This window comes from Peromyscus eremicus, chromosome 4 (genome assembly GCF_949786415.1).
Source record: "Peromyscus eremicus chromosome 4, PerEre_H2_v1, whole genome shotgun sequence".
In the NCBI taxonomy this organism is placed as follows: domain Eukaryota; kingdom Metazoa; phylum Chordata; class Mammalia; order Rodentia; family Cricetidae; genus Peromyscus; species Peromyscus eremicus.
Window position 1 is genome coordinate 105165140 of NC_081419.1, and position 26184 is coordinate 105191323.

At 43.4% G+C, this 26184-nt stretch overlaps 1 protein-coding gene and 1 long non-coding RNA gene across 5 annotated transcripts in view; one reads left to right on the top strand and one right to left on the bottom strand.

Moving 5' to 3' along the window:
• Positions 1-3510: 3510 nt before the first annotated feature.
• Positions 3511-5452, bottom strand: LOC131909683 (uncharacterized). The gene is made up of 2 exons (XR_009378899.1): positions 5024-5452; positions 3511-3896 (listed from the first exon to the last, which is right to left on the bottom strand). It is a non-coding gene; the product is annotated as an uncharacterized LOC131909683 (long non-coding RNA).
• Positions 5193-26184, top strand: part of Pank2 (pantothenate kinase 2) — a 35787-nt gene continuing 14795 nt past the window's right edge. The window contains exons 1-4 of one of the 4 annotated variants that reach the window (XM_059261458.1): positions 5593-5830; positions 17678-17928; positions 18818-19170; positions 23309-23562. In XM_059261458.1, coding sequence (XP_059117441.1) covers positions 17904-17928; positions 18818-19170; positions 23309-23562 — 632 coding nt within the window. In that variant the 5' untranslated portion in view covers positions 5593-5830; positions 17678-17903. Of the gene's footprint in view, positions 5519-5592; positions 5831-17677; positions 17929-18817; positions 19171-20428; positions 20629-23308; positions 23563-26184 lie in introns of those variants that run through there. The other 3 variants (XM_059261461.1, XM_059261457.1, XM_059261460.1) reach the window with 3 other exon arrangements.

Genomic DNA, 26184 nt, shown 5'->3' on the forward strand with positions numbered 1-26184 from the left:
GTGGAGCTCAGTTGAGGAAAGACATTCAAGGTCTACTTCAGCCTCCCTGTCCCCATGTACATGCTTACACATACACTCCACCACATACATACATGCTTACACATACACTCCACCACATACACACATGAATATTTGTGTGTGCATATATTCTATCTGTAGAAGGGTCTAGAAATGACCTGTATTTCTTTTCCATTGCTATGATAAAACAGCAGGACCAAGGAAACTTATGGAGAGAAGGGCTTGTTTAGGCAGAAAGATAAGGGTCTTTAGGCTTCTGCTTACCCAAGCCAAAGTCCTTCTCTTTAGGACATTGTCCCCAGCACTGCTGTTTTGGAGAATGCTGCTTTGGTTCTAACAAACAGTAATTAAGACAATGTCATCTTTTACTCTACCATGATGCTCTAATTTAGCTGCAAGAAAACTCAGTGGAAACTCAGAGGTTTGTGTCATCACTCTTAGAAGAGAGATGAGGATGTGACTCATTGGAAGCCCAGGGCAGACTGTGGGCTCTAAGTTGCTTCTAAGAGTTCTCTCTTTGCTGGTAGCTTTGTGTGATACCAATCCATATAGCTGGCCTGTTCAGTAACAGGATATTGCATAGATAATGGAGTATGACCTTCCAGCCTATGTCATAGAAGACACTGTCACCTCTGCCTGTTTTCTCACAGAACACTAGCTCTGGAGAAAGCCAGCTGCTATGTTGTGGGGGCAATTCAGCAACACTAGAGGCCCACACTTTGAGTTGAGGCCTCCTGTGAATCACCAGAACTACCAGTACTGCCAGGCTGTTTTCATTGACAGTACTTACTTACTCTTAATTTTATGTGTATGGGTGTTTTGCCTGCATGTCTGTCTGTGTACCATGGGTGTGCCTGATGCCTGCAGAGGTCATAAGAGTGTTCCATCCTCTGGAATTAGTTATGGATGGTTGTGAACTACCACATAGGTGCTAGAAACAACCCTGGTCTTCTGCAAGATCAACAAATGCTCTTAACCACTGAGTCATCTTTCCAGCCCAACTGTACCTTTAAAAGACCCTAAGACCGAACCTACCAGCTAAGTTACTCCTAATTTCCTTACTCAGAGAAACTGAGAGTCACCAACTGTTTAAACATTCCTTTAACCTAGCAATAAACAACTAATAATGGTGTTTCAGCACAGAAGTAGCTCTAGCTTAGCAAGTCGCTTCTTTTGGAATTTGGTCAGTTCCTCTGAAGGGTTTACTAAGCGCCCAGTGCTGCTTGCTCTGGCTTGTACAACAGAAAACTAAGGGAGACCGAGAGTGATAAAAACCACAATACTGTTCACTCCAAAAAACCCATCCTAACCACAGAGAAGGGAAACATCTTTTTTTTTTTTTTTTCAAGACAGGATTTCTCTGTGTAACAGCTCTGGCTGTCCTGGAACTCAGAGATCCCCCTACCTCTGCCTCCTGAATGCTGGGATTAAAGGTATGTGCCACCAATGCCCAGCTCTTACTTGCTAATTTCATTTTACTTTTTGGAGGTAAACAGCTATGCTTAATCATAGGTTTGTTTATTCCATTGCTAATACTCAACTTCTCTTTTTAAAAATGTTAACACAGAGACTATTACATAAATCACAAATGAACACTTGATGAAATATTACATAGTAAACACATGTAACCACTCAGACCAAGAAACATTACCAGTCTCACAGGCCAGTGGGCAAAGCATCTGCCTTGGAAGCCTATGACCTGAGTTTAATTCCTGGGACATAAAAGATGGAGAGAAGTGACTCCATAAATTCATCCTCTGATTTCCACGTGGGCACTATGGCACAGGCACATGCCCCCATAATAATAATAAAAAAAGTTACTAATCTCCTAGAGGCCTCTGTTTCCCTTTCTGCTTCCCCCCAAAGTAGCTGTCATCTTCCTCATATTTTACATTAATATCAAAAAGGCTGGCCTCCAGCTACATAAGGGAGACTACCTGCCTTAACTCCTGATCCTCCTGCCTCCACCTCCCAAGTGCGAGGACTCCAGGTGTGCACCACTGTGTCCAGCCCTGTTCAATTTAGTTGACTAATTAGTGCCAGGTGGGGACGGTGGTGGCCGTGGCAGCAGTAGCGGCGGTGCACCCCTTCGATTTCAGCTCTTGGGAGGCAGAGGCAAGCAGAGTACTGAGTTCAGGGCCAGCCTGGGCTACAGAGTGAGTTCTAGGACAGCCAGGGCTACACAGAGAAACCTTGTGAAAAAAAAAAAAGAAGAAAGAAAAAAACCAAAATACTTAACTAATTAGTAATTGCAGTGCTGAGGATTCAGGGCCTTGGGAATATTAGGCACGTCCCACTGAGATAGACCCCAGCCTCTGAACTTAGTACACATTCTTTGTCTCTTTCTTTTCTTTTTTCTTTTTGAAACAGGATGTCACTATGTGGCCCAGGGTGGCCTCAAACTCACAGAGATCTACCCAAGTGCCAGGATTGATTCCAGGTTATGTGCCACCATGCCCAACAATTTGCATTTTTGATTTAAGATTATAAACATCCTATTTTGTTGTCATTAAATCTGATGATACCATAGATTGTCAGCAAGTTCACAAATATAAACAATGTGAATGTTGAGAAATATATAAGAGACAAAGTTGAGCATGGTGGTACACACACACTCCAGCTCTAGGAGGCTGAGCATTGCAATTTCAAGGCTAGCCTGTTCTACCTAGTGAGTTTGAGGCCACCAGAACCATGTAGTTAAAAAAATTGGCTGTTTCAAAAACCTAGGGGTTTTTAGTAATTTATTGAAACTTCAATCTGTGCTGTTCCTTTTCTTCTTGAGAGAGTTTTCCTATATAGCCCAGGATAGCCTTGAACTTAGGAGCCTCCTGAGTGCTGCAATTACAGGCATGGACCACCATGTTTGGCTCCAATATGTGCCTTCTTTTCATTACAAAGGCAGAGATAGCTTAACTTCTCCTTCTCCCATGATGTGAGCCTGAATCCAAGGCTTCCCTACGCCAAGCAAGCACTCCCTAATGGGGCTATATCCCCAGTTCTCTGTCATTTTTTAAAATCTATGTGTTTTTAGATAATTGCCTCATCACCCAAATCTAAGCCTTGATTTCCATAATTTACAAATAAAGCTGGCTGAATTGGTCGAGACTTTGTAATTAGTCAAAATCCCAAAACCATGCCTGACTCCTGGGACTCTCCCTTGGCTTCAGTTTTGGGTGGGGCTGCAGAAGCAAGAGCAGCAGCGATAGTGGTTGCCGCAGGGGCAGCAGCCACAAAAGTAGCTGGCTTAGCTAAGAAGGCCTTAACCTTATCAGCGAGTCGGGAGGTGTGTTCCGTTGTCACAGATGAAGCCAGCATGGAGGCAACAGTCAGATAACCAATCTGCACACAACACTGGAAGCAAGAATGCAGTTTCCCCTGTGATAGCAAGCACTTCCGGCCTGTAGAGCCAATGAACACCAACCACCAGCTGGATGATCAGGAGGAAGGGGGCATGCTATGTTCAGTAGTATGGCTTTGATGGCTCTCACTGTGTCTCATCCATGTCTCGTCTTTATTGGTTGCACATAATTCAGAATTCCAATTATGTCTGAAGATTCTAGTGGTGATGCCTAAGGTCTGGAAGGAGCTCTTCTCAGGCCCTAGCCCAGTGCTGTGGGTTGGCATGGTGGCTACACATGGGACAGAGACAGGGTGTCTTAGCAGCGTGCATCATCTTACTGTCAGCATGTGGGTGCCTGGTACTCCAGGGGGGCGTAGGAGAGTGAAATCCCCTGGAGTTACTGAAGGTTGTGAGCGCCATGTGGGTGCTGGGAACCAAATCCTGGTCCTCTGCTCTTAACTGTTGATTAGTCTCTCCAGCTCTGCTATGGGTGTTCTTGATTCTTGTTAGATCTGTACAGAGTGTTTTCCTGCAGGAGCTGGAATTTCAAGTTACGAAATACGGTTTCCAGAGTTAATCCTACACCGTGGGGAACTAGTTTGGAGTGAATATGGGAGCAGTATTCGACAGACACAAAAGAAGCTCAGCCTGGTACTATTAATGATGGAGGAAGTGAAGGTAAGGGGGCTGTTACTCAGGGGACACTATCGCCTCTCGGAAAAGGCACTAGGAAATTGTGAGAAAGCCCCAATCACTTAAAATTGAGGGACTCTCTTAGGGGTATAGCCGGGTGGGGATACTTCAGGGGTCAAGGCAGCCTTTGGTAGTGGGGGATGTTGGGAAGAGCCTTTGGTATGAGTGGACCTCATAATCCCTGTCTTCTGCAAAAAGACAACCCAGGGGGCTGGAGCTACTGTTCAGTGATTAAGAGCACTTGCTATTTTTGCAGAGGGCAGGGGTTAGGTTCCTGGGACCCTTATGGTGAATCCCTCGGCGTTTTCTGTCCTCAGCGAACATTAGGACACACCTGGGACACAGGCATGCAAAAAGCTCACACACACACAGCTCTCTCTCTCTCTCTCTCTCTCTCTCTCTCTCTCTCTCTCTCTCACACACACACACACACACACACACACACACACACACACACACACACACATGCAAAAAGCACACACGCGCGCGAACCCAGCTTCCAGGCCTTCACAGTTCACACAGCCTCCTTCAGACAGGAGGTAAGGGAAGGATTTAGAATCCACCTCCTCCCGCCAGTTGCCATGGAGACCAACCCCAGTCTTTTCATTCCTTCTGGTACCGGGAATGAAGGGTAGTAGCCCAAACACAAAGAGACGGTGCCTGTACAGTACGGAAGGTTGTGGGGCCCCTACTGCAGCTACAGACCCAGACCCAGAGACAAAAGCTAAGGTTAGTCTCGGCTCAAAGTCCTTCCTTCTGCTAACACTGGCTACTAGCGGCTTCGGAGGCTCTACTGGGCCGAAGGAAGGCGCGATTCACGAGCGCCGGCACCCGGCAGCGAGGAGAGACTAGGCGACGTCCCGGGAGAGTTCTAGGGAGGAAGGGGAGCCGACCGGCCACCCTTCCCGTGGATGCGCAGGAGGGGGCGCCCCTCGCTCGAATCGTCGGGGCGCCGCCGCCATCGCTCCCTACCTGCTCCACTTAGTTGTCCTGAAAGCCTGTCATTGGGTGGCAGCGCGGGCCCTTCGGCTCGAGTCGGGGAGCCGATTGGACGACAGCCCTGTCACTCGCCGGCACTCGGCTCGGATTGGCTCGCTGCACGTTGGCGCAACGGAAGAGGCGGCAGCCCGCGTGCGCCTGCGCTCAGCCGGCTGCGCGAAGACAGCGAGGCGGCGCTGGGGGGCTGGCTCGGGCGGCAGCAGCGGCTGCTGCGGATGGGAGCGGGCCGGCTCGGCGCGCCTATGGAGCGCCAGGGCAGGGATGCCGCCACCTCAGCCGCGGCCGGCGAGTCGACGTCCGCGGACGCCGAGGCGCGAAGGCGGGAGCCGCTCAGGCGCCGGGCGAGTAGCGCGGCGCCGCCGGGGTCCGGGGCGGCGGAGGGCGTGAGACGGGAGCGGCCTGGCTCCCTCAGCGGCACCGCCTCGGCCGCCCGCCCGCGCGGCGAGGGCCTCCGGAAGAGGCGGCCGCGTAAGTGCCCCGGCTGGCCGCCGTTGTTGCGCGCGAGCGGTGCCCGCGCGTGGGGTCCCCGCCACTTCCCCTCTCCCCACCCACCTCCTGGGGCGTTCTTTCCCTGAGAACGTCTCCGTTTTCTTCCTGAGCAGGCGCCTCCTCTCCCCGACCCTTCGGCTCCCCAGTCGCGTTCGCAAACTAAGCCTTTTATTTGGCGATTTCGAGCTCACTCGAAAATGGTTAACTGTCCCCTCCTGGAAGCGCCACGGGCCTAAAATTCGACTCGGCTCGGTACGCCTCTTGCTTGCTTTTCTTCCCGAGAGAATTCAGGTCATCTCGCACCCAGAGGTTTCCCCCATTTTCCTTCCCCCAGTTCCCAGGAATTTCGGTTTCAGCTGTGCATTAAAGCCTTTTCTTTGGAGGGGTGTCGACTTGCTCCTCAGTTTTGCCTAGGGAGTTACTCTTTCTAGAGAAGCGGTTTCTCACCTTTACCGATTTGTGGTTTGGTTTGGTTTTGCCTTGTGTACTTTCTCTCTTTCAAGACTGTTGTCCAGCAGCCATTACTACTGCTTAAAGTGTCGGTTGTCCTGATACCGTAATAGGAACTTTACAGCAGAGCTGTGTTTTACATGTGGTTAAGACTTGGTTGTCAGATTACTATATGACTAATGCAGGCTGAGAGTTAGGGAAAGTGGCCTGTGAGGTCTGTGTTGGATAGTCTGCCCAGCCCAACTGCCCAGTTGCTTTTATGGGTGATTTGAGTGATTGGCTGGAGCTCTGTTTTGTCCTGGAAAGTTTGGGGGAGTTTTCGAGATATAGATGTATTCATTCTCACCTTACAAGAGATTTGATAATATCGGCTGCTTGGGAGGTGAAGGCAGAGGGATCTGAAGTTTAAGACCCTGTCTTTAAAAAAAAAAAAAAAAAAAGAATCCCAGCACTCGGGAGGCGGAGCCAGGCGGATCTCTGTGAGTTCGAGGCCAGCCTGGGCTACCAAGTGAGTTCTAGGAGAGGCGCAAAGCTACACAGAGAAATCCTGTCTTGAAAAAAACCAAAAAAAAAAAAAAAGGAAAGCAACCTTTCAAGCTATTTCTGTTGTAAAGACGTTTACATGATTTAAATTTTTTTATTTTATTTGTCATGTGAATGTGTGTGTGTGTGTGTGTACTGTGTATCAGAGGACAACTTTCCCTAATCCTGGGGATGGAGGGCAGTCACCCGCTGAGCCATCTCACTGACCTTGATGTACCTGTTTTTTTTGTTTTTATTTTTATTTTATTTATTTTTATGGGCATTGGTGTTCTGCTTGCATGTCTGTGTGAGGGTGTCACATCCCTTGGAGCTGGATTGCAGACAGTTGTGAGCTGCCATGTGGGTGCTGGGAATTGAACTCTGGTCCTCTGGAAGAGCAGCCCGTCCTCTTACCTGCTGAGCCATCTCTGCAGCCCCTGCTTGTTTTTTATTTAAGACAGGGAGTTGCTGTAGAGCCAAATTGGCCTCACACTCAGGACAATCTTTCTGCTTCAGCCACCTTAGTGCTGGGATTACAGATGCACCACTACCATGCTCCTCTTAGACTTTCATTTTCTTTCTTCCAATAGTGGGTTTGAGAACAGGGCTTTGTATATGCTGCTGGTACATGTTCTGTCACTGGCCTATATATAATATCCCCAGTCCAAGCACCTGAGTTTTGTTGTTTTGAGACAGTCTCAAGTAGTACAGGATGGCCTTGAACTCCTGATCCCCTTGTCTACCTCCCAAATGCTGCGATTACAGGCCTGTGCACCAGGCACCTACCTGATTTTTAAGCAACACAAAAAAGTTAGTTCTTTTGTGGGCTTGTATTACATTATTTGACATCAGTGTCAATTTTAGAGGTTTAACATTTGTACATGGTTGTTTGTGGCCACTCGTCACAGTATTTGGAGTATTATTTAGGATTAGTTGTGTGGGTCCAGCACAATTCAGCCTTCAGAGCACCTGTGAGGTATGTGGTGGTAGTCTGTTTCACTGATCAGAGAAAAGGTGCCCAGTGACAATTGGTTACTCTGGTGGAATATAAATGCAGTTTAGGAATTTTAGCCTTTATGCTTCTGCTCTATTTTACTGAATTGTTTATCTTACTTTTTTTTTGGTTTTGTTTTTCATTGCTTTAGGCCAAACACAAACATGATCTTTTGTGTTCAAGGCTGTCTTGAGGGAAAAAATTGTGACTACCAAGTACTGAACATAAAAATAACCTACAGGGCTGGGGAAATGGCTTGGTCCGTAAATTGCTTGCTTCAGAAGTTGAAGTCACCAAAACCAAAACTTCAACCCAAGTTGAAGTCACCAAAACCTAGGTAAAAAGCTGGGTGCAGTGGCATGTGGCTGTAATACAGATTCTTAGAAGTTCATTGGCTAGTTAAGCCTAGCCTACTTGGCAAAGTTTCAGGCCAATGAGAGTCACTGTCTCAAAAAGTAGAAGGCACCCGAGGAGCTACACCCATGCACACACTTGAACTTTACTTTGTACTTGCACATTCTCATATATGAATGATGTAGAGAGAACAGATTTCAGGGCCCATTTCAGTGGCTGGAATAAGAATTGGAAAGGTGGTTCACACCTTTAATCCTAGCACTCGGGAGGCAGAGGCAGATAGATCTCTGAGTTTAAGGCCAGTCTGGTCTACAGAATCAGTTCTAGGACAGCTACACAGAGAAACCCTGTCTCAAAACAAAACAAAAAGAATCTGAAGAGGTGTTGAAGAAGCTGCCTTAGCTGGGTGTGGTGGCCCATGCTTTTTAGTCGACAGCACTTGGGAGATAGAGTCAGGTGGATCCGTGTGTTTGAAGGCCAGCCTGGTCTACAGAGTGAGTGCCAGGACAACCAGGGTTACAGAGAGGAACACTGTCTTGAAAAGACCAAAAAAAAAAAAAAAAAAAAAACCTGCCTTATAAACAAAAGACATTCAGATCCAAACAATTCAAAGACAATTCTGAAAAATATTGGGCTGTGTATGTTATATTCAAGTTGTCTCAAAACTTTTTTGAAGGCACTAGGCAGACAAACGTTGCGTTTATTTATTTTTTGGGGGCCACGTTTCTTGTTTCCCAAGCTAATCCTTAGCTGTAAGACCTTGAACCTGATCCTCTACCTCCTGAAGGCTGGGATTACAGATTTTTGTCATTATGTATGCTTTATCTGGTGCTAGGGATTGAACCCAAGGCTTTCTGCATGTTAGGCAAGCACTCTGCACACTGAGCTACATCCTCTTTTTTTTTTCCCCCAAGTTTAAACAAACCACAGGCATTTATTTACTTATTTTTATATTTATTTACTTATTTATTTTGGTGTGTTGGTATTTGTATGTGTGCATGTGAGGGCACATATGTGGAGTTCAGAGGACAACCTGTGGGAATTGGTTTTTTCCTACTAGGTGAATCCTGGGGATTGAACTGGGTCAGGTTTGGAAGCAGGTGTCTGTACCCGCTGAGCTATCCTGACAGCCTCTGACTTATTTATTTTTTTAATATGGTGTCTGATATTGACCATATTCCTTTTCTTTGTTTTCTCTGATTGTCTGATAAATCATGAAAAACTGTGTTTCAGATAATGAGCCTGCTGAAGAAACAATTTTTTTATTATTGTTGGAGATACGGTCTCAGGTGTAGCTCAGGCTACCCTTGAACTCGTGGATTCTCCCACCTCAGCTTCCTGAGTGCTAAGATTACAAGCAAGACCACCACTCCAGGATTCAAACAAGGTTACATCCATTTGATCTTCTGTATTACCCAGGGATACCCTGCTACATGGAGAATGCAGCTTGTTGGCTGCTGAACTCTTCCAAGAGTGTACTTTAGTCCTAGCTCTGAGAGAGTTCACTGACAACTAAATAATTCTTTATTTCTATTGGAAAAGCCATCAGAGGTTAGAAACCCTTGTTTTATAGTCTTTAATACTTTTCTTTCTTTTCTTTTTTTTTTTTTTTTGTTTTTTGTTTTTTGTTTTTTGTTTTTTTTCCGAGACAGGGTTTCTCTGTATAGCTTTGCGCCTTTCCTGAAACTCGATTTGGAGACCAGGCTGGCCTCGAACTCACAGAGATCCGCCTGCCTCTGCCTCCCGAGTGCTGGGATTAAAGGCATGTGCCACCATGCCTGCCTTTATATTACTTTTCTAAGGCAGTTGAAACTAGTAGGAGCTAATTTGTTTTGTAACTTGTTATCCTGGTTTATAGTAATGGTCTAGCCCACGTGTTGCTTGAACAGTGTTGTTTCCAGACTGGTTTCATCCTAGACTTCTTACTAGAAGGGAGATGAGGGGCTTGTGTAAGAAATGTAAAGTATTTTTAAAATTACATTTAATTTGGGCTGGAGAGTTGGCTCAGCAGTCAAGGGCATTTGTTGCTTTTGCAGAGGGTCTGGGTTAGATTCCTAGCACCCACATGGTGGTTCACAACTGTCTGTAACTCCAGCCCCAGAGAATCTGCCTTCTTTGGAACTCTCAGGTACACATGAAGCTCACCTATACATATTCAAGCAAAACATTCATAAACATGAAATAATAAAATAAATCTGGAAAAATAACAGTGTTGTATGTGTTTGGGCACATGTGCTGTCATGCATACGTGGAAGTCAGAAGATAAGTTACAGGAGTTGGTTCTAGGTGGTTGTTAGACACCGTGCCCTAGGTGTTTTATTTAGGTCTCATTATTCAGTGAGGTAGGGGTTTTTGTGTGAGGGAGAGTGTGTGTGTGTGGTGCGTGCAAGTGAGAATTTGGGTACATGTGCTCAAAATGTACACATGGTCCTGAGCAGGACTTGAGGTGTCTTCTATTGCTGTGTGGTTGCTTGAGTCAGGGTCTCTTACCCACAGGAAGCTTACCCTATCAGCAAGGAGGACTAGGTGGTGAATTCTGGGGACCCACTGGTTTTTATCCCCTCATATTGAGGTTACATGCATGGATGGCTATGCTGAAGGTTTTTTTTTTTTTAATGTAGAATCTAGGGAGTTGTGCTTTCAGAGCATAAGTCTTCATTCACTGAGCTATCTTCCCCCTCCTTTCAATTTCCAGGTGGAAAAATAGGCTTAATGAAACTTGAAAAAATTGTTTGAGATACAAGAACATACAGTAAAACATCATTTTGGCAATATATACACGGTAAAATGTACAGGTGTGTGGGAAGTATGGGAATACTGGGGTCAGAGTCCCCCTTAGTATTGTGGAGGGAAAGCTTTTTGAAGATGGCTCCTTGTATGATGTAGCACATGAGGGAGCTCTTTGGAACTTGGTGATTTTTGGACTCATTACCAATCATGGAATATCCTTAAATTTCATTAATGTCTAGAAAACAAAACTTTTTTGTAGCTTGTGGATACTAATTTAGAAGAGAGGAAAAGAGGTTCCTTGGCTTTTGGGGAACATTGGTGTTGGTCGAGTGGAGCTGGCATGTTTTAAGTGTCCCCAGGTTTGTTTGGAACCAAAAGACCTTGCCTTTCCTCCCCTTCCCCCAGTGATTTTCAGTGCTTTTCATTTTCATGTTTTTTTTTCCTTCCTCATTATGAACTATTTAAAAATCTTTTGTGGCCTGGCAGTGGTGGTGCATACCTTTAATCCCAGCACTCGGGAGGCAGAGGCAGGCAGAGCTCTGTGAGTTCAAGGCCCGCCTGGTCTACAGAGTGAGTTGCAGGACAGGCTCCAAAGCTACACAGAGAAAACCTGTCTTGAAAAAAAACAAAACCAAAAATATTTTGTGTATATATGATTTGTGTGTGTGCATATGCACATGTGTGCAGGCATGTGTGGACTGTGACATGGGGTGGAGGTCAGGAGACAGTCTTGAGGGTGGGTGCTTGTCTTTCGTTTTGGTTGAGACAGGTTCCCTTTATTTGCTAGCTGGCCCATGAATTTTTGAAGATTCTCCTGTCTTCACCTCCCACTTATCTTTAGGAATGCTGGATTTGTAGATGGGAGCTGAGGTGCTCAGCTCCTTACATGTGTGCTGGGGACTAAGGCTTATATCTTCATGTTTTTACAGTAAGGCTTATATCTTCATGTTTTTACAGTAAGCACTTTACCCATGTTTTTACAGTAAGCACTTTACCCATGGAGTCAGCTTTTGTCCCTTGAGCTAACTTTTTATGGGTTTTCCCCCACTAGCTAATCTTAGTGTTCCTTTTAAACTTTGGTTACAAAGATACTTAATTTTAAAGTCTCTCCATATGAACTTTTTCATCTTTGACTTTGTAAATTAATTAATTTATAGAGAAAAGTTAAGGACTGGGGATAGCTCAGTTGTAAGGTGCTTGTATGGAGATGTGGAACTGATTTGTATCCCTGGCACCCACTTAAAAGCATGATGTAGGCCTAAGGTTAGAGAGGTGGAGACAAGAGGATCTCTGGGGCCTGCCAGTATACCTGAATGTTTGAGTTCTAGGTTTAGTGAGAGACTCATACAGTAAGGTGGAGAAATGATTGAGCTAGATACTCAGTGTTGATTCCTGGCTCCCATGTGCATACCCAGTCATACATATGAAGCTAATAGTTACTAGAATATCCCACCCTCACCCCTATGCTGTAAATTGAACTTAGAATCTCATGCATGTTAGGCAAGCACTCTACCACTGAGCTCTATATTCCCAGCCCAGTTATTCCTTGCTTGCTTGCTTTGTTTGTTTGCTTTTTTAAGACAGGGTTTCTTTGTGTAGCTCTGATTGTCCTGGAACTTGCTCTGTAAACCAAACTGGCCTCACACTCAGAGATCTGCCTGCCTCTGCCTCTTGAGTACTGTTTATTATTATTATTATTTTAAGTCAGTAGAAATATAGACAGTTTAAGAAAGAGAAGACAGTCTCAAGAATGGGAGTGGGTTAGTAGGCATATAAAATGCATGCACTCAGAAGCCTTTTTTCTGTTTTAATGGCTTTTCCAAGACTTCATTTTGTTTATTGATCAGCAGTACTGTAGCTTTATGCAGGATATTTTTTTCTGTTTTCATTTATATCTTCCTTTTGGGGTGTGTGTGTGTGTGTGTGTGTGTCCGTCCGTCCATCCGTTCGTCCATCCGTGCGCGCCTCTACAAATATGGAGACCAGAGGAACTAGGTGTCTTGTTCTACACTCCCTGCTTTTTTCTTTTGAAACAGAGTCTCTCACTGAACTTGGACCTAGGCTGGAGGCCAGCAAGCCTCAGTATCCTCCTGTTTCCACTCTCCACAGTGATGGGGGAATAGACATTCATGCAACAACAACCAGCTTTTTACCTGAGTGCTGGGATACTAATTCAGATTCTCCTCTTGTACAGCCTGTGCTCCAACCATTGAGTCATCTTTCCAGCTCTTGGTTTTTGTTTTTCTGACAGTTATGCTTTGTAGCTGTTGCTGGCCTGGACATCGTGGCAATACTCCTGTTCAGCTTCCTGAGTGTTGTGACTGCAGACATGCATTACTATGCCTGGCTTGCTTCTGCCTATTCTAGGTCTAGTTTGCTTTATTTTTCTAGCATTTGAAGTTGTACATGACATTATATACATATATTTTTATTTGATGACATAGGCTTACACTATATAGCCCAGGCTGTCCTTGAACTTGTAGTCTGTAGGTAGAAGTTTCTGTCCCACCTGCCAGTTCCCAAATAACCAACACAGAGGCTTAATATTAATTACAAATGCTCGGCTGATAGCTCAGGCTTATTACTAACTAGTTCTAACAACTTAACCCATTTCTATTAATGTATGTATTGCCACATGGCTTGTGGCTTTACCTGTCCTTCAGCATGTCTTGCTCCTTCAGCATCTTTTGGCGACTCCACTGACTTCACACTCTTCTTTTCTCCCAACATTCTCAGTTTGGCTGCCTATACTTTCTGCCTGGCTACCAGCTAGTCAGTTCTTTATTAACAAATGAGAGTAATATATATTCACAGTGTACAGAAGGATTATTCCACAGCATTTCTCCTCTTTTGTCTAATAAAAAAGGAAGGTTTTAAACCTTAACATAGTAAAACTATATATAACAAAGCAGTTATTAAGTAAGAATTACAGTTACCATATTCAGTCCATTTGTATTTGGCAAATTTAGAGAAAATATCTTATTTTTATGACTCTAAAGTTTTATACCTAGTTTACCTTTTATTATAACTAAAGGAAACTTAACTATGACTATCTAGTCTTCAACTATGTCAAAGACCCCAGAAAGGTCAAATGTTACTAACTACAGGGACATCGGGCTGCCCGGACCATCACCCTGGGTTCTTCTGTAACATTGGGGCACCCATCTTTTGCCAACAGGCCTAGTATATCTGACAGACATTTCTGAGAAGCAGGGAATTTTGAAGGACTGTCCTACCTTGTCTTGGCAAAGTTTGCCAGTCACCTTTTTTGCATCCTGCTGGTCCAGTTTGGACATTATACTGTCAGCAGTTGAGGCAAGGGTAGATTTTTTAGTTTTTGCCATAAAGAAAGTAAACTCGGTTTCTTTGATGCTCATCCTCTTCTTTGAAGTAGATTGGTGCCGTCAGGAGCAAATGTGTCTCACTGTCATGAAAAGCCTTAGGTTATTAAATATATTAAATGCCATATTCTGTAGGTCTTTGAAGTATTTGAAGACCGTCTATCTATCTATCTATCTATCTATCTATCTATCTATCTAAATATATCTGTGTATGACCTTGAAAACATACCTAACATGACTATAAGTTTGACTATAATAGATGACTATTAATCAGCATTTCTTAATTATACATTACATTTTTAATCGAGTTGGCATAAGCACAATACCCCAAACAAGAGTAGAAACATACATGTAGTATAGTAAAAATAACTTTAAATTTGTATCAATAAACCAAAATCCATACCAGTTTAAAATATTTTGACATTAATAGTCATTTTTTGGTTTAAGCCGAGCATTTTTGTTTGATTGTTTTTTTAATTAATTAATTAATTAATTTATTATGTATACACTGTTCTGCCTGCATGGCAGAAGAGGGCACCAGATCTCATTACAGATGGTTTTCAGCCACCATGTGGTTGCTGGGAATTGAACTCAGGACCTTTGGAAGAGCAGCCAGTGCTCTTAACCGCTGAGCCATCTCTCCAGCCCTAAAGCCGAGCATTTTTAATTATGTATCTGTGTTGGTTATTTGGGAACTGGCGGACAGGAAAGAAAAGTCCTACAGTAGTCATCTTCCAGCCTCAGCCTCTTGAGCACTAAAATTATATGCTTGTGCCACCCTACCCAGCTTAAAATTTGCTTTTAGCTGTGTGTAAAAATATTCTTTATTCCTGTTTACAGAGACCTATGTGATGTTTTGACTCATATATCCATTGTATGTTTAAATCATATCTACTTAAGCAGTTTCTCTGTGGTGAAAACCTGCAAAATCTTTTAGGGCTGGGGATGTATCTAAGTGGTGGGGTGTTTACATCACAGTATGTGAGGCCCTGGGTTGAATCCCCAGGCTATTCCCACTCCCATACAGTAGACTTATTGCCTGTGTCTAGTTATTTGAAAAATCTTATGTTCCTTTTCTCTTCCAGGGCTGCTTTTTTTTTTTTTTTTTTAAAGATTTTTTTTTTTTTTTTTTTATTTATACAATGTTCTGCGTGCATGTATGCCTGCAAGCCAGAAGAGGGCACCAGATTTCATCACAGATGGCCGTAAGCCACCATGTGGTTGCTGGGAATTGAACTCAGGACCTCTGGAAGAGCAGCCAGTGCTCTTAACCTCTGAGCCATCTCTCCAGCCCCCCAGGGCTGCTTTTATTTATGTTTGACATGGGGGTCTCATTGTGAAGTGGTAGCTGGCCTGGAACTTGACATGTAATCATGCTGGTCTTGAACTTGCAATGATCCCCCTGCCTTTGCCTCCTGAGTACTAGGATTACAGCTATGCACTACCACTACATGTTTTGTTTTGTTTTAAAGCGTCCCTTTTCTGTTCTTGTCTCCAGCTGCTCAGTCTTGTCCTCTTTCCTTTCCCTACAATACAGACATGCTGCGTTCACTTCCTACTCCTTTCCTCCTTGATGTCCTTGTTGAAATTGTGTAAGTATTTTAGATCTTAAAGTCAGCATGCATTTATTCCTCTGCTTATAGCTTACGGATTAAAATCTTCTTACAGCTCTTGGAAATGTAAAATTATGCTGCTGTGCATCTACATGAATCAGAGACTCTTTGAGTGGCAGTCCTTGTGTGTGAAGTTTCTTTTGGATTCCTGCTTGAAAGCTGGTTGACTAGATAACCCTTGTAACCCTTTTTCCTTCCTTCTTTGAAGCCTGTGTACCTTTGTTTTCTAACACTCGAGTTGCTGATGAAGAGCAACATCCTTTGTGTGATTTGTGTCTATTCCTAGAAACGTTGGTTCTTAACGTTTTCTGAAATTTCAGTAAGATTTTTTTTTTCTTTCTTTCTTTTGTTTTTGCTTTTTCAAAACAGGATTTCTCTGTGTAGCTTTGGAGCCTGTCCTGGATCTCACTCTGTATCCCAGGCTGGCCTCGAACTCACAGAGATCTGCCTGCCTCTGCCTTCTGAGTGCTGGGATTAAAGGTGTGCACCACCACTGCCTGGTTCAGTAAGATTTCTTTACTTATTTTATTTTTGATTTTTCGAGACAGAGTTTCTCACTACCAGCCTTGGCTCTACTGGAACTGGTGGCCTCAAACTCACAAAGAAATCTACCTTCCTCTGCCTCCCAAATGCTGGGATTAAAGGCGTGCAGCACCACCACCTGACTTCTTTTCTTACTTTTATTTTTTGAGACAAGGTCTCACTGTGGAGCACTAGGTGGTTTGGAACTCATAGAGATCTGCCTGTGCTGGGACTAAATGTGTATCCCACCATACCTGGCTTCAGTAGGATTTTTTTAAAACGTCTTCCTAAGTGTTTCCACTCTGTCCCAAGAAATTTCTAGAACTTGTGGGAGATAAGGCTTATGGTTCTATCTCTATTTCCAACTTTTTTTTTTTTTTTTGCTTTTTCGAGACAAGGTTTCTCTGTGTAGTTTTGGTGCCTGTCCTGGATCTCACTCTGTAGCCCAGGCTGGCCTCGAACTCACAGAGATCTGCCTGGCTCTGCCTCCCGAGTGCTGGGATCAAAGGCGTGCGCCACCACCGCCCGGCCCAACTTTTTTTTTTTTTTTTTTTAACTTGAGAGGCATTCTGGGAAGATTTCTTAGTTTTGTGTTCTACTTTGTGTGTCTGCACTTCCATCTTACTGTTAACTGTATTTGTTTGACTTAGATTATGTACCTCTATGACTCTTACATTTCCCCCACCGTACAGTTTAAGATTTGGGCCACCACTGACCTGTACCTCTGAAGTCTTTCTTCTCTTTACCAGTATGATTATACAGTTGGCTTTCCCTCCTAGCTGCAGAAGTGATTAGTTTGTATTTCCTAGAGTATATAGCCTTTTTTGCAAGGCTTCTTTCACTCAGTTTGTTTTTGAGTTTCGTAGATAAGTTTATGCTTTTTTTTTTTTCCTAGAGTGAGTGTTGAGCATTTTCCCACTCCATGATTAGGAACTATTCATCTGTTTTGTTTTTTGTTTTTTGTTTTTTTTTTCCAGAGCTGAGGACTGAACCCAGGGCCTTGCGCTTGCTAGTTAAATCCCCACCCCCTACCCCCATCCCTACCCCCCCTTTTTTTTTTTAAAGATTTATTTTCTTTTAAAATTATGTGTATGCGTGTTTGTGTGTCAATATATGCAGGTGAGTGTAGATGTCAGAGGAGGCCAGAAGAGTGTTGAATCTTTTGGAGCTGTAGTTACATGCAGTCGTGAGCTACCTGATGTGAGTGCTGGGAACTGAACTCTGGTCCTTTGCAAGAGCAGTATACATTCTTTTCCACTGGGCCATCTCTCTAGTTCATTAGTTTTACACAAACTTATAAGTCTCTGGTTCTGTTTACTTTTTAAAATCATGCATTAATTGTAGTTTTGGTAGTTTTTAGTTTCTAGTTTTTCATAGATGCCATGTGTCTGAAGACATTTACTATTTATTATTGTTGCACGCTTTCCTCAGATACTTTTGAGAATTGCTATTGATCTGTCAGAGGCTGTAGATTCTGTTTATTGTCTCCTGGGATGGAGTATAGTGGGGAGATGGGATGTATGTATGGCAGGTGTGGAGGCTGTCCTTCCTTTGGGTGGCAACACCTAATTGGATGCCATCCTGACTCTGTGTCTCTGGTCCATGTACTCAGGGAAGAGATTGTTTGCCTTTGTGATGGTGAGAAGTACTCTTGGTGGAGAGGAATTGGTGGTAGCCTGTCGAGTTTCTCCAAATCTATTTCCTGACCATATCAACATGGCTGCTGAAACTTGCTCCTGTGTCGTCCTGGCAGCCATTCCACCTCATGCTCGAGTAGAGCGTCCCTGTGCGCTTTCCCACCTTCACAGCTGCTTCCAGCTTTATTAGTGTTCCTTTGGATGCTTCAGAACAGACACTGGCTAGGTGTGTGTGTGTGTGTGTGTGTGTGTGTGTGTGTGTGTGTGTGTGTTTTCCAGAATTATTTTAGGGAAGAGTGTTAGTAAACTTAAGCTTTTATTAGTCATTTCTGGATTTAGGGTTGGGAAGACACATATATGTCCATCTTTATGTTTCTGAAGCTACTGACTAATTATTTGTTAATTTAATTAAAATGTTTATATGTATGGTTGTTTTGCCTACGTGTATGTCTGTGCACCATGCATGTGCCTAGAGGCCAGAAGAGAGGATATCAGATCCCTGGGACTGTAGTTAAATACAATTGTGAGTTGAGCCACCAAGTGGGTGTTCTCTCTGCCCCCTATTTATTTAATTTTAAAGTGTTTTTTGGGCAGCAGATAGCTTGGACTTAAACTCCTTTGAAGCCTTTTATTTTTAAGTTGCCAGTGTTTCCCTTTTTTGTCTACCCAGAGAATGAACCTAGGGCCTGCTATAAGTGGACAAGTACTCTATCCCTAACCTGTACAACTAGCCCAGGGTAGTGCGGAGAGGAATTGACCCTGGAGAGTCTTCGGTAGGCTGTCCTCGCTCTCAGTGTGAGTACTAGAGCTCTGTAAAGTCTCAGCGCTCCTTCCTTTGTGCTGGAGGCAGGGTGAAGATGTTCATTCACAGTCTTTGTTTTTCAGGGTTGAAACTTAATTTGTTAGCTTTTAAGTACTTCATAGTATAGTTTGGGCATACAGAAAAGTTAGTTTGTCCTAATACTTTAATATTTTTGATTCACATTTCTTCTCCCCAAAACCTTTTAGTTTAGAATTTTATTCCTTAGAAACCATAGCCTATGGAGTAAGTTGCTAGTCAAGTAAATATTTTTAGAAAAAGGTATTTTGACATTTTTTTTTTCTTTCCCATTTAGTTTTTCCATGGTTTGGCTTGGATATTGGTGGAACCCTAGTCAAGCTGGTTTATTTTGAACCTAAAGACATCACTGCTGAGGAAGAAAAGGAGGAAGTGGAGAGTCTCAAAAGCATTCGCAAGTACCTGACCTCCAATGTGGCTTATGGATCCACAGGAATTCGGGACGTGCACCTTGAGCTGAAGGACCTGACTCTGTGTGGACGCAAAGGCAATCTGCACTTTATACGCTTTCCCACTCATGACATGCCTGCTTTTATTCAAATGGGCAAAGATAAAAACTTCTCGAGTCTCCACACTGTCTTTTGTGCCACTGGAGGTGGATCATACAAATTTGAGCAGGATTTTCTCACAGTATGCATTTTTAGCTTATATACAATTTATGGTAATTTGATTGTTTAAGATGATGCCAATTACAAGTGGTAGAATCATTTTCATTTTTAATGGAGCTTAAATATTCTTGAGGGAAATGAACATTATATATAAGCTAGTGACAGTCAGGAGTTAGCTTTCTGGCAATTGTTGGGTTGTGTGCTTCTTACCTGGTTGAACTATGTTGATGTGTATCAGCATAGCATTTTACCATTTCTTTACTATGAAAACTTTGAGTATGGGATAAGCACAGTAAGTGTCTATGAGGAGTAACATTATTACATCTCATTAAGGAGTTAAAAATAAAAATGAAAAATTTAGTTCTGGGCTAGGGAGATGGCTCAGTCAGTAAAGTGTTTGGAGGACCTGAGTTCGTTCTTTAGAACCCACATAAAAAGGCTGTGTGTGGGCTGGAGAGGTAGCTCAGCAAGGACCTGAGTTCAATTCCCAGCACCTGTGTCAAAACAGCCCATAACTGCCTGCACTCCCAGTGCCGGGTGTCCAATCCCACTGTGGTCTTCTTGGAAATGGACACACACAGACATAAAAATTAAGTTGGCTGTGGTGGTCCATGCCTTTAATCTCAACAGTATGTAGACGAATTGCTAAATGGTCTTAAAACTCGGAGCCAGATATTGGGGTTAAAATCGCGAGATCAGGAAAGCAGAAAGAAGCCGGCCATGTTCTTACCACTTGGAGATCCTCAGCCGAAGAGATCTACTTCCTGTATACCCATGCCTATATGCCTTTCTGTTTTGCCATCTCATTTCCTCTCTCTGCCCAGCTACATCACTTTGTCTTCCTGCCCAGCTCTGTCACTTCCTGTCTGTCTGTACAGACCTCCAGACCTTTATGGTTAGTGCTGGGATTAAAGGTATGTATGTACCACCACAACTAGCTCTGTTCCCAGTGTGGCCTTGAACTCACAGAGACCCAGACAGATCTCTGTTTCCCGAGTAATAGGATTAAAGGCCTGTGCTACCATTGCCTGACCTCTATGTTTACTATAGTGGCTGGCTTTTCCTCTGATACTCAGATAAACTTTATTAGGGTGCATAATATATTGGGGACATAATACATCATCATAGCAGTACTCAGGAGTCTGAGGCAGGCGGATCTCTGTGAGTTTGGGGTTAGCCTGGTCTACATGACAAGTTCCAGATCAGTCAGGGATATATAGACCCCATCTCAGAAACAAACTAACAAAAAACCTGGATATTTTCCCAGCACTAGGGAGGCAGAGACAAGTGGATCCCTGGGGCTCATTGGGCAGCTTCCATGGAAAACTCCAGGCCAGTGAAGAATCAGGAAAAAATTAGATGTCACCTGAGGAATAACATCTCAAGTTGTCCTCTGATCTCCACATGTGCACACACACTATTTGGCCACAAAAATGCTTCTAATCTTGTATACCACATAGTTTCTCTTCTGCCACCTCAGGTATTTTCCAGCATGTCTGGCTATAAGTGTACTTTTTGGGGGTATGAGGGGCTGGGGAGATGGCTGAGTGGTTTAGAGCACTGGCCACTCCTCTAGAGTACCCAGGTTTGATTTCTAGCACCCACATGGGGGCTTACAACCATGTGTAACTCCAGTTCCTGGGGATCCTGCTATATACATGTGGTATACATACATACATGCAGACAAAACCTCATATACATAAAATTTAAAATAAAAATTTTAAAGTGATTGGGCAGTGGTGATACACACCATTAATTCCAGCATTTAGGAGGTGGTGCAGGGGGATCTCTATGAGTTCAATGCCAGCCTGGTTTACAAAGTGAATTCCAGGACAGCCAGAGCTGTTACATAGGTAAACCCTGTTTCGAAAAATTTTTTTTTATTATTTTGTCTTTTTTTTTTTTTTTTTTTCCTGGAGCTGAGGACTGAACCCAGGGCCTTGCGCTTGCTAGGCAAGCGCTCTACCACTGAGCTAAATCCCCAAATTTTTTTAAAGTGGTTCTTTTTAGGCATTAGAGCTGACAGCAGAGCTGTGGTGCACAAACTAGGCAAATACAGCCCCAGCCTGCAGTATGCTTGCTAACCAAGTTTCTTCACCATATCTAAACTCTTAAGGCCAGTATACCACTGGGCATTAGGTTTTGCTTTCCTTTTGTGAACCCTGCAAGGTCTTGAGCTAGATCTTTTGAGGATTGATGTGGCAAAAGTGTGTAACCCTAACAAGCCTTCAGGGTGCAATGTATACAGACTTAAAATGTCTTCAGTAACCTCTTTCCATGTTACCAAATGAGGATATTTGACTGAGGCAGGTTTTCCTTTAACTCTATCAACACAAAGCATAGCTCTTGCTTCACAGGAATTAAGTTTATTCTGAACCAAATACGAACAGCCAGGCTTGGCAACACAAATTTGAGCTGCCCTGAACAATGTGAATGATATCTTTGTGGAAGAGGTTGCAGAACAAAAGCTGTGAAGCAGTGCCTTCCAGATGCGTTGGTGGAGACATCAGTTGGCAGGTGCTATAGGTTTTCAATGTTGTCTAATGACGTTCTTAAGTTTAAGTAGTGGTCTGATAATACATTCCAAAGATTTTAGCTGATAGTCTAAGGGGATGTTAAGTCTAAAAGTTGGCGATGGCTGTTGAGAGTACTAAAGAACAATTAAGAACTAACCAGTTAGTCAGTATGTGGAATTTCCAACATGTACCTGGCTTTTCCAGGGAACTTGAGTTTACACTGTTTTTATGTCTTGTTCTTTTCCTGTATATGTCACTACATAGTTTATGGCCTTGTTCCTTTCTGATCCCCCCCCCCCTCGGAACTGGCTGTTGTAATGCTAGCATAGAAATGACATGCACTAGCTAATAAGGTTTTATACTCTTTGTGTTTTTGTGTTTGTTTGTTTGTTTGTTTGTTTGAGACAGGGTTTCTCTATGTAGCTTTGAGCCTGTCCTGGAACTTGCTGTATAGACTAGGCTGACCTTGAACTCACAGAGATCCACCTGCCTCTGCCTCTTGAGTGCTGGGATTAAAGGTGTGTGTCAACATGCCCGGCAGGTTTCATGCTCTTCCCTTGATTTTTCTTATTTGATGGTTTTCAATGTTTTCTTTTCTATCTGTGATTGAGGTAAGGAGTGGAATAGCAAGTACTCCTTTGTGAGAGTCTCCCAGTGGGTTTTTCCTTGTCATGTTCCCATGTTACGATGAAAACTACATGGAATGAAGGATGTTAGGAGAGTGACCCTGTGGGTAAAGTGCCTACTGCTCAAGCATGAGGACCTGAGTTTGAATCCTTAGCACCCACATGAGAAAGCCAAGTGTGTGCCTGTGGCCTTAGTGCAGGGAATAGAGATGGCTGGGTAGCCAGTCTAGGTAGTCAGTGAATACTAGCTTCAGTAAGAGAGACCTTGACTCCAAAGATGAGCTAGAGAGCTATTGAGACTTGATGTTGATCTCCAGGTCAACCTTAGTGTTGATCTTAAGGAGCTGTCCACATGGGCTCCTTGATTAGACTAGGCCATCTGGACAGAGAGCTCCAGGGATTCCCCTATCTGTACCTTCCCAGCACTGGATTATAGGTGTGTGCCACCACACCCGGCTTTTTCTGAGTGTGTGGAAATGGCAAAACTTTACCAACTGAGCTATCTTTCCATCCCAGCATGTCACTCTTTATAGATTCTGCCATTGTTACTAGGTGCTGGGTACTCTGATAAGCCATGGCCTCAACTACATCTCTGCTTCACCATCCCTCCCAACAGAAGTTCTGTTTCTGCTGCTCACTTGTGACTTGGCACATAGCCCCACAGTTGCAGTGGTTTGGATGGTGACTCTTTGGGTCTGTGGAACCAGAGTTTGTCTTGGCAGTCCCTCCTCCTTTTCCCTTCCCCAGATCTGCTGCAAATTACGTATAAATGCTGCACATCCGTGGGCACGCTTTTATGGTTCCTTCAGTGTAGAGATGTCTTTTTAAGTGGAATTGAAAATTTTTCTGTTGCTTGCCAGATGTGGTGGGTCACACCTGTAGTCTTAGCACTTAGCAAGAGGGGGTAAGAGGATTTGGGGCCAGCTTTAGGTTACAGTGAGACTTTGTTTCAGAATACCATATTTTAAAAAATTGTTGGCTTATTAGAAAGTCTGATCACATTCTTACTTTATTACAGATAGGTGACCTTCAACTTCACAAACTGGATGAACTGGATTGCTTAATAAAAGGAATTTTGTACATTGACTCAGTTGGATTCAATGGACGGTCACAATGCTATTATTTTGAAAATCCTGCTGATTCTGAAAAATGTCAGAAGTTACCATTTGATTTGAAAAATCCATACCCTCTGCTTCTGGTGAACATCGGCTCAGGGGTTAGCATCTTAGCAGTGTATTCCAAAGATAATTATAAGAGGGTCACAGGCACCAGGTAAATCCTTCATATAAGTCATTGTTTATGCTTGATACAGGTTTACTGAATTCTCAGGTATCACAGAACTATACCTATAGCACCCATTAAAATTTTGTGAAAGATTTAAATTTTTGACACTATGCAAGCACATGTTGCTTCTCTTTAAACATTCTGACATCGTGAGCTCTTTTAATCTCTTTTGCCTAGGATTTTTATTATCATTGTTTCATTAAGCGTTGCCTCAACAGACTCATTGCATCCATAGTTTATGGTGTGCATATATAAAGTAGCCGAAGTTAACCAGGTAGACCTTTGGAAGAGAAGTCCTTTCTTTGAAACCTGTAGACTTTGTATATATTCATGCATACATGCTTTAGCATGTGCATACATGCATTTATACCAGAGGATGGTATAAGGTGACCAGGGGATGCCATAGGGCAAGGAATATTGATATTCATGGGATGGTGTGTGTGAAAGTTTGAGTGAGAGTGGCGCCCATAGGCTCATAAGTTTTAATACTTGGCCCCCAGTTGGTGGAAATGTTTGGGAAAAGGAGGTGTGTTACTAGGGGTGGGCTTTTAGGTTTCAAAAACCCCAGCCATTCCCAAGTTTCTGTTTCATGGTTGTGTCTCAAGATGTGAGCTCTCAGCTACTGCTCCAGTATCAAACCTGCCTATCTGCTTTCATGCTTCCTACCATGATGGTCATGGACTCTTAATTATCAGCCCCCAGTAAACGCTTCTAAAAGTTGTCTTGGTCATGGTGTCTTACCACAGCAATAGAAAAGTAACTAAGACAGAAGTTGGTACCAGGGAATAGGCTATTGGTGTGACAGACTTGTGGTATGTGGACTTCGGGATTTAGGATTAGGAAAGTGGTTAAATGCTGTAAGCAGGGCTGAATAGGGCCAACCTAGTAGGAGCTTGGAAGACTAGTTCAGAGAGCAGTGTTGACTATGGATGCCCAACTCAAGAGGTTTCAGAGAGGGGGTCAGTCAGGTGTGGTGGCACATGCCTTTAATCCCAGCACTCAGGAGGCAGAGGCAGGCAGATCTCTTGAGTTCAAGACCAGCCTGGTCTACAGAGCTCCAGGCAGTCAGAACTATATAAGTGGTTCTCAACCTTGCTAATGCTGTTTGACCCTTTAGTACATACAGTTCCTCATGTTGTAGTGACTCCTGACCATAAAATTATTTTCTATGCTAATTTTGCTACTGTTAGGAATCATAATGTAAATTATCTGTGTTTTCCCATGGTGTTAGGTGACCCTTGTGAAAGAGTCATTTGATCCTTAAAGGGGTTGCAACCCTCAGGTTGAGAAATGCTGATATAGAGGGACCCTGTTTCAAACAAACAAAAAACCAAACAAAAATGTTTCAGGGGAGAACAATATTAGCAGCTGGGCTAGAGATCATTCTTGTGATATTTTGGCATGAATGTGGCTGCTTTCTGCTCTTGTCCTAAAAAGTTATCTGAGGCAAAATTGAAAAATAATGGATTAATTTTCTTGGCTGAGAAGATTTCAAGACAGCCTAATACTATGTCATGTGGTTATTAGCAATAACTGTTAGGCAGATCTACAGTGCAAAAGAATAAAGGGACAAAAACATACAAAAGGCACAGTTTGAAGTGGAAAAATAGCATTAGGAGATTTAATGTTGGAACCAAGGCCTCTGTTGAAAGATAAGGTAACTAAAATAAAAGGGATGGGTGCCCTCAGGGCAAGACACTGCCCAGCTAAGCTTTCAACTTGTAAGAAGGAAATGCCTGAGAAATTTTCTGCTCAAAACAAACCACTGCTGTCAAGAACAAAAAACCAACAACAAAGGAAAGCTGTTGCAAATGTAATTCAAGAAGGGGCCAGGTCTCTTCCCAAGCAGGCAGCCCAAATTGGCAGAGTTATCCACATGGTTCTGGCTTTAGACTCAAGAAGAATATATGAGTAAAGTGGTTGTGGAATCTTCATGATTAAGGAAAACCACTTGAGGCCAGGCATGTGTCAGGGGAGTAGGAACGTGGAGGCTCTGAAAGGCCATTTTGTGAAGCTGAAACCTGGATTGCCTTGGAGATCCCAAGATGTTGGAGATGCCAGAGCCATGGGATACCTGCTAAGGAGGGCTACAGACAGGCTGTGGAACCAGCCCGAGAGAGAGAAGTGTGTAATAGTTGGCAAAGCTGGAAGGGGAGGGCCATCTGAGTCCTTTGTCATCAGACAGAGATAGTGGATTTGGAGTTTGCCCTGCTGTTTTTCAATCTTGGTTTGGTCCAGTATTTCCTCACTATGCCCCCTTGCTTCTATTTGGAATGGTAATATATATTCTGTGCAATGTATGTTGGGGGTATGTGATCTGCTTTTTGCTTTTGCTTTTACATGGGGTTTTGTTATTGGATTGCCTTGAATTTTGGAAGAGACATGGATGGACTTCGAAACAGTATTGAGATTGAAATACTATGGGGACTTTTGGAGGGGGACTAAGTGCATTTTGGATTATGATATGGCTACAAGCCTATGGGGACCAGGGTAGAATGAGAATGTCTTCTCATAGGCTCATATATTTGAATGCTTGATCCCAGTTGATGGCAATGTTTGGGAAGGCTTAAGAAGGGTAGCCTCATTGGAGGACATTTGTTACAGGGGGTG